The 13,531-nt window shown below is 42.2% G+C and overlaps 1 protein-coding gene across 2 annotated transcripts in view; it reads right to left on the bottom strand.

Moving 5' to 3' along the window:
• The window catches only part of GALNTL6 (polypeptide N-acetylgalactosaminyltransferase like 6), a 428,069-nt gene extending 418,613 nt beyond the window's left edge, over positions 1-9,456 (bottom strand). Inside the window, exon 1 of one of the 2 annotated variants that reach the window (XM_085058681.1) lies at positions 8,708-9,456. In XM_085058681.1, coding sequence (XP_084914807.1) covers positions 8,708-8,845 — 138 coding nt within the window. In that variant the 5' untranslated portion in view covers positions 8,846-9,456. The remainder of the gene's footprint in view (positions 1-8,707) is intronic. The other variant, XM_085058679.1, reaches the window with a different exon arrangement.
• Between the last annotated feature and the right edge of the window lie 4,075 nt (positions 9,457-13,531).

The following is a 13,531-nucleotide window of genomic DNA, read 5'->3' as shown; positions in this document are numbered from 1 at the left end:
AAAATACTTATCTCACAGTAGAGGAGCTGGTAACACTGCAGGGCCAGTATTTCCCAGGCATGGGCTCTGAACAGAGACACAAGGAGTCCTTCCTCTTCCCATCTTCATCTATAAATGGAACTGCTCTAAAACGTTCTTACTTGTCAAAAATATTTGTTTGCCTTCTCCTAGTACTTAGTTTATAGAAAACTATTTTCAGACAGCAAAAGTCAGTAAACAGGCTAAAATTTTCTAAATAAACTCATCTGTTATTCCAAGTACAAGTATGAAAAATTATGCTCCTTTAAGCAAATGAGCACCTTAAGTTAGTCTGATAAATCTACACTTACACACTTCAGTGAGCAATCCAATTTCTAAAGCACCCTGTACTAATACTGGTGTCCTGACAAAATTCTAGTTTAGATAATTACTCTGCCTAGCTAAATCTCTTAGCAGTATCACATGCTATCATAAACCACTGTGTAGCAAAAAAAGAAAACTGTTCAATTGCCACTGTTTTTCAGCACAGAATCAATGGTTTATCACTGATCAATGAAACGTTTAAGTAGTACATGCCAGATTTTCTAGTCTACTATATCCAATTTGCACTCTAAACTTAACATTGAAAAGAAACGAAAAACAAGTCGCAATGCACAGAAAACTGCACTGGACATGGCAGTTCTTAGGTGAGACAAACATGACAGAAGTTTCCTCGCACTGCACCTTCATGGTACTGCCAGACGACACCAACCTCCAAACTTCTTGTTGCTGCAGCTCTCACGGAGATGACTGTTCACAGGGCTCTGAGGATGGCACAAAAACATTCAACTTCTTCAGAGGATAGGCTTATACTGTTGTGGAGGTGGTTTCAGATGATCCAGTGAAGCATCTGTCAAATTCCATTGTGTCCTTTCATCAGGGATTTGGCTGAAAATTTCAGGCATGGGAAGGTAACCAACAGCTGGAGGTGATGGTAGGGAAAGGGATGCTGTAGTTATCTGTTAAATCCACATGTGACTAGAAAGCCTCATATTTCAGCTAGTGACTGCTTCCTAAGGGCACAGATCTTCAATAAACAGGATTTGACCAGAGAAAGAGATAATAGGAAATTCCTTCAACAGGATCTGCCAAGAGATCTTAAAATGACAGCAGAATAAAACGTTGTCCCCTGTGAATCATGACCTTGAACAGAAACATGACAGCTCTGACCCTGCGGAGTACAAGCACCCAGAAAGGAGTGGGATATTGTGGCCTACATATTTCCATGTTAGCTGGACATACACTTCATCTTTTTTGTTCCTGCAATTCTCTTTGTTATTAGTTTGCTGATCAAACAGCTGACTTGAATCACCAGGTGTTCGCACAGACTTGGAGCCATGTCAGAGAAAAAATGTGTGAAAATCATGGAAATGAAGGTAAAGAATTTGAAAAATAAGCATGAAGTCCTATTAAATTCCTGAAAGATTTTCTTCCTCTTCTTCACCTCTTGAGCAAACTGTTACAAACAGGTCTCTAGCATGTTTTTACATAAAGAAGAGGGAAAGGATTTCTCTGTTGAGGACATATTTGGAGTAAAATTACCCAGACAAGTGTATCACCCAGTGAAACTCTTCGAAAAGTGACCATTGTCAAAATCAGGTTGAAATCAATGAATCATTACAGAGCTTGACCTTAAAAGCTAGTTTACATAATGTGCTGATTGTGGATGGGAAAAAATGAATTTTCTTCACAGTAGCTAGTAGGGGGCTGTGTTTTGGATTTTTGCTGGAAACAGTGCTGATAACACAGAGATGCTGTTGTTGCTGAGGAGGGCTTACACAGGGCCAATGTCTTTTCTGCTTCTTGTACTGCCCTGCCAGTGAGGAGGCTGGGGTTGTACAAAACGTTGGGAGAAGACACAGCTGAAAACAACTAACCAATGGGATATGCTATACCATATGGTACCACAGTCACAAAAAACTAAAGAAGAAAGAAGGAGCAACAACAGGAGTCATGGCATCTGTCTTCTTGAGTAGCTGTTATGCATGATGGAGCTCAGCTTTCCTGGAGAAGGCTAAACACCTGCCTGCCCAGGGGAAGTGGTGAATTGATTCTGTGCTTTTTGCTTGGGTGTGGGGCTTTTGCTTCACCTATTAAACACTCTTTGCCTCAACCCACGAATTTTCTCACTTTTACCCCTCGGATTCTCTCTTCCATCCCACTGAGATGGGAGTGAGAGAGAGGTGATATGGTGCTTAGTTGCCTGCCAGGGTTAAAACACGACACACTGGAATTCTCAGAAAGAAGCTGCTTCAGGAGGTTGACATCTCCTAATGAAGCCTTTTCACATTTTAAAGAAATAGTAAAAAAAATGGGACTGCTATTTCTTTCTGTCAGCAGAACTTGGTCTCTTGACCATGAGGAACACTTACAACACATGTAGAATTTTTAGCTTGGGATTCCCGAGTTGCATCACATTTAACTTGTCTATGTCGGAGTTAATTTTTTTTAGACTAATTTAAAGTAGCCAGCATGTCTACTGCTGGCCCAAATCCATCAAAATAGTTAGTACATGCTCAGTTTTGCTAAAGTCAATTGCTATAAATGGATGCATCAGCATATTGCTAAACAAAGACCATAAGCTACCTGTCTGAGCACCAAAAACAAGAGAAAAGCTGAATTTTTCTTTCTTCTATATGTGAACAGACACTGCCTACACACACAGTTGCATCTCCACTGAACAGTACACACCCTGCAGTCTGGTTCCTGATCAGGATATACCTATAGTACCACTACAATTCCTGCACACAAGAGACGTTCCCTGCACAGGGAGATGAGGAAGTTTAGGAAAGAATTGAGCATCATGTCCCAGTGAGGGGACAAAACACAGCCTGAGTATGCCTCCCTAATAACTGATGAATTTTGCAACCCACTGCCTCAATAAGGCCATGGAATCCCCTTCACCACAGCAGTCTTTGTACAACTCCAAGTGTTAGCATGCGCTGAGGTTTCTGGATCTTGTGTTTTGATTTGGATTAATCCAAAATGACTATGCACAATAAATTAGCCGAAATGTATTACAAATGCTGAGTTAAACAGAAAGAAAATTAAATATAGAAAGCAGTCTATTTTATCCTGTAAGATATACCCTATTTAGTAACACTCCTGAAAATTGATAGGTATTAAATTAACCACAGGAGGGCTCCCTCTGGTATACTGAGTACAACAGAAGCACACTGTTTTAAGATAGAATACTATTTTTGGCAATAAAGTAACAAAGGTTTTAGAACTCAAGTGATATTTTCCTCAGTATGCTCCAATATATACAAGGGAATAAAATTATACATGAACAATTTAGATAAAAGAACTGAATTACATAAGTGTTAACTGTGTGACTTAAAACACCTAAAAGGCAAACCCAAGTTGCCAATGCTCTGCATTTTAAGGCACTAAGCTCTGTTTTGCCGTGCCGCGTACAGGGACTCTTGGAGCTGACACACGAGCACAGCAATCAGCACAGCAATGAACAGAGCTGTAGAATAAAAAAGGATTGAACACACCAAGTCCCAGCTGCTGCTCTGAAGAGAGAAAGAAGGACTTGCTTGGAACAGCACATGCATAGAAACTGAGAAGAGAAAGTGAGACTTGTATGATCAGTATTTTTTATGGTCTGACAGGTACTCTCCCAAAATAGTACAAATAAATGTGAGCAACCGTCAAGGAGCTACTTTTGTAGATTTGAGCCTGTTTGTCACTCTATACTTTATTTCCTCCTCTGCTAAAGAGAAACAAAACTCTCCTGCCTCATAAGTTTGCGGTGAAAGCGAAAGGTAAATAATTGAGACAGTAGAACCAAATACATAAGTAACTGACAGTATCCTGTCAGTGCAATAATAGAAAATAGGTGCATATTTGTGTCCTAACCAAACCATATTTCATACAAGATTTTGCAGCTCTTGAAATCAACTGGAAAAGCAAGGGCAATACAGCTGGGGGTGGGGGGGAAGAAAGTTTTGCTCTGAAGATACTGTTTTTATGCAGCATGACAAACAGAGCTCACCAACCCAAGCTTTGTACTTTGCTGACATCAATAGTGAGTTAACAGGGTTAACTTCCTGGAAAACTTATGATTATCAGAACCTGTGTGCTAAACAGTAGGAAACATTGCACTCTGGGGAAAATTCAAATTTTCACTTCTTTCACAGACTTCAGAAATTAATGACTGCAAGACAGAACTCAGCCTGAAGTTGCTTTCTGGGTTCAAAAGACAAAGTCAGTACTTTCATAACCACCAGGCTTAGCAAGTCGATTCTGTGTCTGTTTGCCAACTACAACAGAGGCCTAGGATTTGTAAGGACTAAGTTCTCCATATCCTAAGGAGTTCATTTGAATCCATACCTCACTGTCCCATGAGAAATTTGTAATCTCGGGGCTAACCAGATAGAAGTACAGACTTCACAGGACAACAGAAAGAGAGTGTGACTATCCCATGGAACAATGATTCCCCCCACAGCACAGCTTTTGCTCTGTGTTCTGCATACCATGCAAACAACAAAACAAAAAAGGGTCAACACCATCACCAGTTTCTCCTGGCTGGAGGTTAAAGCAGAGCACCTCACTGCTTTACTGCGCCAAAGTATATGTGAAATGAAGCCAGAAACCTACCTTCTTTCCTTACTTTACACATCATAAAGCATTTCAGTAATACACCTATAAGTATTACACAGCATCTGTGACTGCGGCTGTTCAATCCAATTTTAAGTGAGGAGATTTGACACCAGGAAGCAAGGATGTGACAAATGAATGAAAAATGTACAAAATGAAGTTGAAATATATTGGAGGTTACTTCCCCAGACTGCTCTCAGTCACCACCCACACTGGCCTCCCATACAAACAGAAAGAAACGTGTATCACAATACCTACATTACAGACACTGGAAAGCTGCTGCAAGAAATTTGGTTCTTTCACATGAAGTTATGCTTCATATACTGACAGTGTATAAAAGAGACAAGGATAAAGCCTTACTGCAGCCAAACAAAGTAACATTAACTTTAGATAGCATGAGATAACCAGGTTTGGACCAGGATTATATCCTCCTGGTTGCACCACATTGTCGCTTTTTCTCCATAGAAAACAAAACTGAAATTAAAAGTTTTACCAGCATAACTTAGTATCCAAACACCCTGGTCTTAAAACTTTATCACAAGATCAGACAAGATACTTATATAACATACATAATACCTCAATGAAAAAACAAAAACAAACAAACTCCCACTCCAAAGTTAAACTAACTGTAAAAACTTTAATCAAAACTCAAGGACACCATAATGTGTTAAGGAATTTTTAAGAACTATTTTTAAAAAGGAAATAAAAACACACTATTCAATTTCCCTTATTCCCACAGTATAGTAAGGAAGGCAGTCTTATAAAGATTAAACTAGAAATTGACTATATATTTTTTCCTCTTGTTTACCACTCATGTCAAACTATATTTCATGGAAATCTTGTTGCACTGCATAAGTCAGAACCTTTACATGTACCTTTATCCTTGAAGCTCCACTTGAAATAATGTGATAAGCCAAATGTAAATAACAATAACCAAAATACAAAAATCAAGCCTATCACGTTCTCAAGAGAAAACACAACAGCTTAAAAAATTATATTAAATGAAGGTTCATAGAGATTAATAATGTTTATAGAATTAATGTAAAGCAATCAAAATCATTAATGTTGTTTCAAATCATAGTTGTCAGTATAATTTTCTAATTTTTTAATTTTTCCTAAAGAAGACAATTTGCTCAACAAGAAAAGATATTCTTATGTAACTTATTGCAGCATTATTTTCATGAAAAAAGTCAACTTAGTTTGTCATATTAGAATTTCTAGATAGCAATAAAGAACACAAGCACCTCTTCTAGGCACTGGGAATGACACAGTCCCCAGGGGACACTGTTCTACCATTGATAGAAACAGACTATTTTTGCACTGTGGACTGCTTTTGAACAGCTCCTCTGCTGACTGCTGTCAGGATATCAATACCTCCTCCATCAGACTGCCATCCCTCCTTCACTCTGGTGCTGTGGCAAGCAGCTGAGATGGTGGGAGAGGCTGACAGAGCCCTCATTTTCAAGGAAGTTTGGGGATGTTTGTTTCAGAAAGGAAAGAGAAACCTTAATTTATAAGTAGTCAAAACATCATTTTAGCATGTCATCTCCTCAAAACCACCTGATGAAGCATAAGATTAATTTAATTGTTCTTAAAACAAGATGGTTTTATAAACATTCATAAACATTACTGTCAATATCAGAATACCAACTAGACACTCATTTTACCCATGAGAGCAAAATCAGTTCAGCCTGTAACTAAATTATTTAAGTCACAGACAGGTCTGCCCCTCTCCCATGGTCAGGACACACCACAGCAGTCCAACTATACATCACTAGCAAGATGTGCTGACTCTACACACATAACTATGTAACCTAACACGATCTTAGAATATGTAAGAAAAGTCTGCTGCAGTTTCAGTAGGACTGACCTCTAAACTTGTGCTAAGTCACACTAAGTATCAAGTATTTGAACACCTCAAGGGCAAAGAATAACTGTGCTGAGTGCTTAAATTCTTGCATCTGCTACTAACTTAATGGGGAAAAAAGAAGTTACACTTCTACTATGACACTATTTCTAATGCAGTCTTTTCTAGTATGACCTCATTTCTAGAGTAGTTGCAAAGAAGCCTTACAATTTTCTTTATATTTCAGGGAGTTGAACTCCAACTTGTATTTCAATCCCTGTTCCTTGTAAGTATTTTGAGTTATAATGTGCACATCAAAAGACTTAAGTTAGCTAATTGCATTACTCATCTCCACTTCAACCTTCCATCCTCACTGGGTAATGACATTGCCAACATGATTTCAATACTTACCATGATAACGGAATTACATTAGAGTCAGCTGTAAGGTTCAAAGTTTCACTGCTCATTTTTATTGTTTTTCCATTAAACAGTCCCATTACTGCTCAATTAGTATTCAGATTGGGAGAAAAGGGAAGGGGGGGAAAAAAGTGGAGAAAAAAAACGAAGCTAGTAAAAAGACCTTTTTTAGATGACTTAGGATTTCAAGTTTTCTGAGGTCTCATTAGCAAGCCTAGCTAGTCCTTCATATATGCTTAGCTGCCTATTTTTTACACCACCTTATCCAGAATCCTTTTAAAAAATAAAAAATAAAAAATCACCCATTCAGTGCTATCAAATCATGCTTTACTTAGAGTGCACTCTTGAACATAGAAATTTTATCTCATGTCAAGGCATGTGGGTTTTAAAGACCCCCTGCAACACACATGGAAATCATTATTTGCATTTGCACCTTAGCTTTCATAAGTCACAAAGTAAATTAGAAATTGCAAAGACTGCCATGTGCACCTTGTAAACTAATGACAGATACTTATGATCATGTATAATTTTCTTTCAGAAGAAATTACTTCCAACTAAATTTTAGCACCTGACACCTACTGCATTTTAAAACCCATGGAAACACAAAGTAAGCTTCAAAGTAAGAAGCTATCCTTAACTTCCCCCTCTACTAATATTCAGCATATTTCATTAACCAAAGTTATGATACTTTGGAGGACTGACTTCTGTAATGGATACCCTTATTAACAAAGAATCAAATATGTTATTGCTCAGTGGAAGCCATTGACTTAAACACATTTAGTATGTGGAAGCTGCATTACATACATGGGTGATGACCCTTGAAATGAAGGCTTCTAATACAATAAAATGATAAATGATGCCATCTAATACACCTTAACGCGAAGGTGTATGTAAGTGGTAAACAAGCTAAAAGATCATACAATCCCATAATTTCTTAGCAATCATCTATGAAACATTCATGTTATATTGAAATTACACTGACAATTACAGTATAGAAGCATTGCACTGTTGAACAGAATAAGCATAAGCTTTGGTAAATTACAGGCAGGGTTATAAAGAAGTGCATTACAACAACTCCCTAAAGCTAAACTTCACTTAATGCAGGTCATACTGTGATTTATGAGCCATACATAAACCTAGCAAGCTGAAGAGTAACTCAAGCAAAAAACAGCTTATGCCAACTGCTCATATTAATAACAGTGATGGAGAAAACCGTAAACTGAAAATATTTGAAAGTTCGTTGTGACATCAGTCTGACAAGCAGTTACACACAGCGTCACCGCATCAGGTCAAAATAGTAATGTTCAGAAGAGAAAAACACTGCCAGTCACTTCTGTCGAACTCACAACAGAAGAGGAAACAAAAAATCTCTGTGGTAAGATATCTATATGGATAACAAGCAATTCCAGCGGACCTGCAGCCACACACCAGTTCGAGAAGTATTGAAGACAGGCAAACCAAACAAAAGTTGCGGTAAAACCTCCACTTCTTGCAATGAAAACTGGAGCCCAGCATCACCCGCAGCTCACCACCGAAGCACACAAAATCCCACAGCCTCCTAATTTCACAGGCAGCCAGCGTGCCTGCTCACCCTTTGCCCTTCCCGGGGAAGCCCAGCCCGGCGGGCTCAGCTGCCCTCTCACAACTTTGTCTCTCGGGCGCGGCGCTAGGACAAGCACACGTGCTGCCGCTCCGCGCCTCGGCTGGCGCCGGGCTCCGCAGCCCCGCAGGGACAGAGCCAGAGCCAGAGCCGGGGCCGTGCCCGAGGGGCTGAGCCCTCCGCCCGGCGCGGGGCTGTGCTCCCGGCGCCTTCGCACCTACCTGCGGCTCGGCGCCTTCGGGCGGCTTCACCAGGTGCTTCTCCTTGTACAGAGACCAGAGGCCGATGTCGGGCAGGAAAATCAGAGCCGCGGTGAAGAGCAGCGTCATTTGCAGAAACCGCTTCTGTTTCCTCTTCATGGCCAAAGCCGGGCTGCTCTGCTGGCGGCGGCGGTGTCAGCTCCCCGTGTCAGCACGGCGGGGCCGGGCTCTTCCCTGCCCGCCGTCCCTCAGCGGGGCCAGGCGCCGCGGATAAACTTCGCCCGCCTCACGCGTGCCCACCCCGAGCCCGGGCGGGGCCGCCCCCCGCAGCGGCGGCGGGGCCGAGGCTGGCGGCCGCTCCCCCCGCCCCGGCGCGGCGCTGCGCGGTGTCGCTCTTGGGGGAGCTCATGGATCCACCTGCGAACAGAGCGGCAAACAACCCGCCACTCAGCGGGAGAGGGGCAAAAAGGAAACAAATGTGTATATATATGTAAAAAAAAAAAAAAAAGGTAAAGCCTCAGAACCCGAGTTCTGTAAAGAGCGTGGGACCGAGAGCTCCCTGTTCTCCCGGCCGCGCGGAGCCCCCGCCGCTGGCCGCGCCCGCCCGCCTCACGTCCCCCTGCCTGCCCCGGCCCGGGCGGGGGGGCGCGGCATCATGAGCTCATCACGCGCAATTTGCTAAGCAAGAGTTCCAAAAAAAAAAAGAAAAACAAAAAAAACACCACCAAAAAACAGGAGAAGAGGGCTGCTGCCGGCGCCGCGACACAGCGCGCCCGTCCGCGCCGGGGAGGCGGACAGGGAGGGGCGGCCCGCGCCCCCCGCCACCACGTGCGGCTGCCGGGCCGGGGGCGGGCGGTGCCGAGCCCGCCCCACCGCGCCCCTCATCCCGGCCGCCCCGCGTTCCCCGCGGCGGGCGAGGCGGAGAGCGGCAGCCCGGTGCGGGGCCCGCGGGCCGGAGCCGGGCGGTGCTGCTGCTGCTGCCGGTTCTGCTGCCGCCGCCGCGCATCGGGGACGGGGCTCGCAATTCCCGTTCCGGTCCGTCCTCCTCGGCGCTACGTGAAATGCGGGGGGAACCGCGCGGTGAGCCCGCGGGCGGCTCTCTGCCCCGGGGTCCGGCCCGCCGCGCCGGGCGGTGCTGGGGCGCTCACCTGCCGGCTGTCCCCGGACTGCCCCGCAGCGCCGCCTTTGCCGAGCCCGCCCGGCCGCTACCTGGGCAGCTCCAGCCTTCCCCGAGCCGCGGGGGCTGAGGGCACCCCCCGCTTGGGCAGCAGCACCGAGGGAAGGAGATGTTCAAAGCGATGTCGATTTGTACCCAGCATGTTGCGGTCGGACCTGTGTGGGCTTCTGGTCTGAGTTCAGCTGCTCGTTCTGACTATGCAGTGCAATTACCTTGTCTTCTCAAACTAACTCCTCTCAGCAAAACAGGAGGACGCTCAGGTTAAGCTTACTCCGACCTAGTGCCCTTTCAGCTTTGTCACATCAAACAGTCGGAAAATGTGTACCAGACTCTTAATATTAACGTGTCCAGAATGAATATTGAAAAATAAAGCTACCTCTAATTTCCTTTTCTGCCCTGCATATAGCAACCTGTCACTTCAGCAACAGTCCCTGTTCCTATTGGTGGCTAAAATATTTCTGAATGTCTAGGTCTTAATCCTGCAGTAAGAATTTTCTTTCCATAACCACACAAACGGTAAGAAATAGTCCTGTCCCTTTCCACGGATGAGCTCAGTCTGGTCCATCCACAAAACTGTCTTGTTCAGAAAGCATTTCCTACATATGCATAAAATAGTAAAAGAGGCAGTAGAAAGGTTATTTTTAGGAGAGTAGTTGGAGATAAGGGAAAGCTTGAAGGAGGAACAGGATAACTCTGAACGATGAAGGTGGGATGGGAGGAAATAGCACAATGCACTTTACATAAAAGTAGGACTGGAAGGGACCTTGCGAGGTCAGCTCCTCCGTGGCTCTGCCCCAAGGCACGATCAGCTGTGTCATTCTTGACAAGTGTTTGTCTAACCCATTCCGAAGTCCTCCACCGATAGCACTGCTCCAGCCTCCTCAGGCAATCTGTTTTGACTTGCCGTTGCAAACTGTTCCTTAATGCATAACCTGAACCTTCCTTGTTGTGATTTCTGAGTATTACTTTAACCACCAAAGGGACAGCAAGCAGAGTATTCCCCTCTGTCTTTACATAGGTAAAGCCCACATCCAGAAACTGTTCTGTAGGCACTTCAGGACATCTCAAGAGCTGATATATCCTCCTGCTTTCACCAGGACTGTCTTCAACTGATTTGTATCTCATTTAAAGTCCAAATTTGGAGCTGATAAGCTACTTCAGATCATGTAATTGTTTATAAGAAGGATGATCATGCAGATGTCACAGTGTGTACTCTTTTTCCATGCTTCTGTGCTTTGGTTTTAACAGCAGTACCACTTTGTGATAAAATTTAACCTCTGGTTTATTTTGTTTCCCTCAAGATCACCTAATTCATTGTTCATATTTCTATGGCTGAATACTTCTCCCTTTTGTCCTGTCTCTGTTGAATGCAACTTTTTTCCCCAGAATATTTATCCAGTTTGTCAAAACCACTTTGAATTTAAGCCTATCTTCCACTGTCATATACAAATGTAATAAATTTGTTCAATTCTGTGATCCAGACTGTTAGGGAGAACTTTAGTTCCTCACAGAGCTCTGCAAAATGTATGTTCCTACATTTAAGAGAATGTCTTTGATACTTTACTCTCTCTATAGTTTCCAGACAATCTGAAATATCTAAGTGAATTAATTTTGCTTAGAAGATTGTCACATGCAAGGCATTGTTCTATTGTCTTGGTGCTTCTTGGTGCTTGGTACTTCATTGGTTCCTTTTCACCCCTGCTAGGCTATAAGGATGTCACAGAAGATCACCAAAAAAACTACGCAAGCATTTACACTTTTTTATGGTGGCAGCTAACCAAGAAGTTATTCAGTTCAACTGAATTTTAAAAATCTGGGGTTATGTTGAGATCAATCAAGAAATTAATCCACCCAAAGATTAAAGTACTCAGAAAACCAAAGGGCACTGATCTTGTCAGAAATTCCACTTACTTCTTTAGTTCATCATCCAGAGTTAGGAAATTTACCAAGCATATAGGAAATTTTAATTCAGCTGCCTTTTTGTCTGAAGACATTCAGCACTGATGTTCTTCCACTCAGTGAAAAAGCATAATAGCCAAAACCATCCTAAGTATAGAAATGATTGCTATGAGATCATATAATAATTGTGTAGAAAAAGTAGGACTACTGGCAGGAAAGATTTAGGAGACGTTGCATCTGGAATTCCACAGCTTGCCAGTTATATCTGCCTCTGGAGGTTGAAGTGAATGCAGACATTGACTTTTGAGAGATGAAATTCAATTTAATGTCCTGAATCCTGAGAACAATTTTGTAGTAAGGGTCATAGTCCACTATGGGCAAATTCAGATCTGCTTTGTAAAGAAGTAAAGACATATTTTTCAGCAGATATTTTTTTCACATAATCTTAAGCCACCTAGAGCTATTAGTCAGTGCTGATTTTTTAAAGCACTAAGCTAGTTTAAAGGAAGGAAAGAAAAAGAAAACATCACTATTGTGTGAGTTAAAAGCTGCAAATATACAAGACATGGGGCAATGAGTTATGCATGCCCTAGAATATGCATGCCCTAGAAGAACTTGCAGTGGAGCTGCAGTGTATAGTTTCTTCAGTGGGATTATGTTTGAACCTTCAAGTATTTGATGTTTGAAATCCCAAACCATAAATGATAAATAATGAAAGAGGGCATCCTGAAACCATGCACATGTTGCCACCACAATTCAGTGTATTGTGGACATATTTTCATTTCCACTCTTCCATGTTCTCCTAAGACAAAACTTCAGCTAAGATTTCTGATATGACCTAGGACAGAAAATAAGAGTGTAAAACCCTAGCAGGGATAAGAACTACAAAGCAAGATGACTGTGAAAACCTGTTCAGCCATGCATTTCCAACCCAGAAGCTGAAGTCTTCCAAGGTAAATTTTCTGATGGAAAATTTCTATACAGCTTTATGTATAGAATTACTCAAAAGGGACTCCAGCTCACGGCTAATCAATTCTCCTCATGCAGGAAATCCACTATTCAGTACATTTATTGCGGAATCAAAACTGCCCTCAAATGAAAGACAAAGTACCCACCTTTGCATTCACTCTTACAAACATCAGAGGTTCATGTGGTCTAAGCAGAGGATGAAACTAGTAAAATGATGATTAACCATCTGTAATATTGCTATATAAAAGAGTGAATAAAGGTAATGGAATGGGAGTTTGCTTTGATTATAGTATTTACCTACGGGTAACTCAGGATGTAAAAAACCAGGTCAGTTCCCATGATTTTTTCAGTCTGCTTAGTGGGAGAGAGCATCACAGAGCATTCTCAAAGGCAGGAAGAAGGGCAAAGGTATGTGTCCTTTTGCTAGTACAACCCTGATCTGAAACAGAGTTGCAAACAGTTGGTGATTCTGGTATTTAGGGGACTAACGTGCTTTATCACACCTGGTTTTCATCTTCACACACCCAGGGGTCTTTCAGAGCACCTCACATCCTCTCTCTCTGTCACTTGTCTTAAGATCACTTAAATCTCAAGAGAAAGGCATAGTGTTGGTAGCACAGTAGAAATGGAAATTCAATGTGAAACAAAAGTACTCTTTTACAAAGGTTCAAAATTCAAGGTCCTCCAAACTCCCACAGAGAACGTTTATTTTCAATGTCTTCTGCAGAGAGAAGTTTCAACATATTCACCTCAAAAAATAAAATGCTTTTTTGTATGTAGACTCTGGCTATAAATAAAAA

The sequence above is a fragment of the Lichenostomus cassidix genome, chromosome 4, assembly GCF_008360975.1.
Source record: "Lichenostomus cassidix isolate B80296 chromosome 4, HeHo_3.0, whole genome shotgun sequence".
NCBI lineage: Eukaryota > Metazoa > Chordata > Aves > Passeriformes > Meliphagidae > Lichenostomus > Lichenostomus cassidix.
This window is presented reverse-complemented; position numbering and strand designations above follow the sequence as displayed.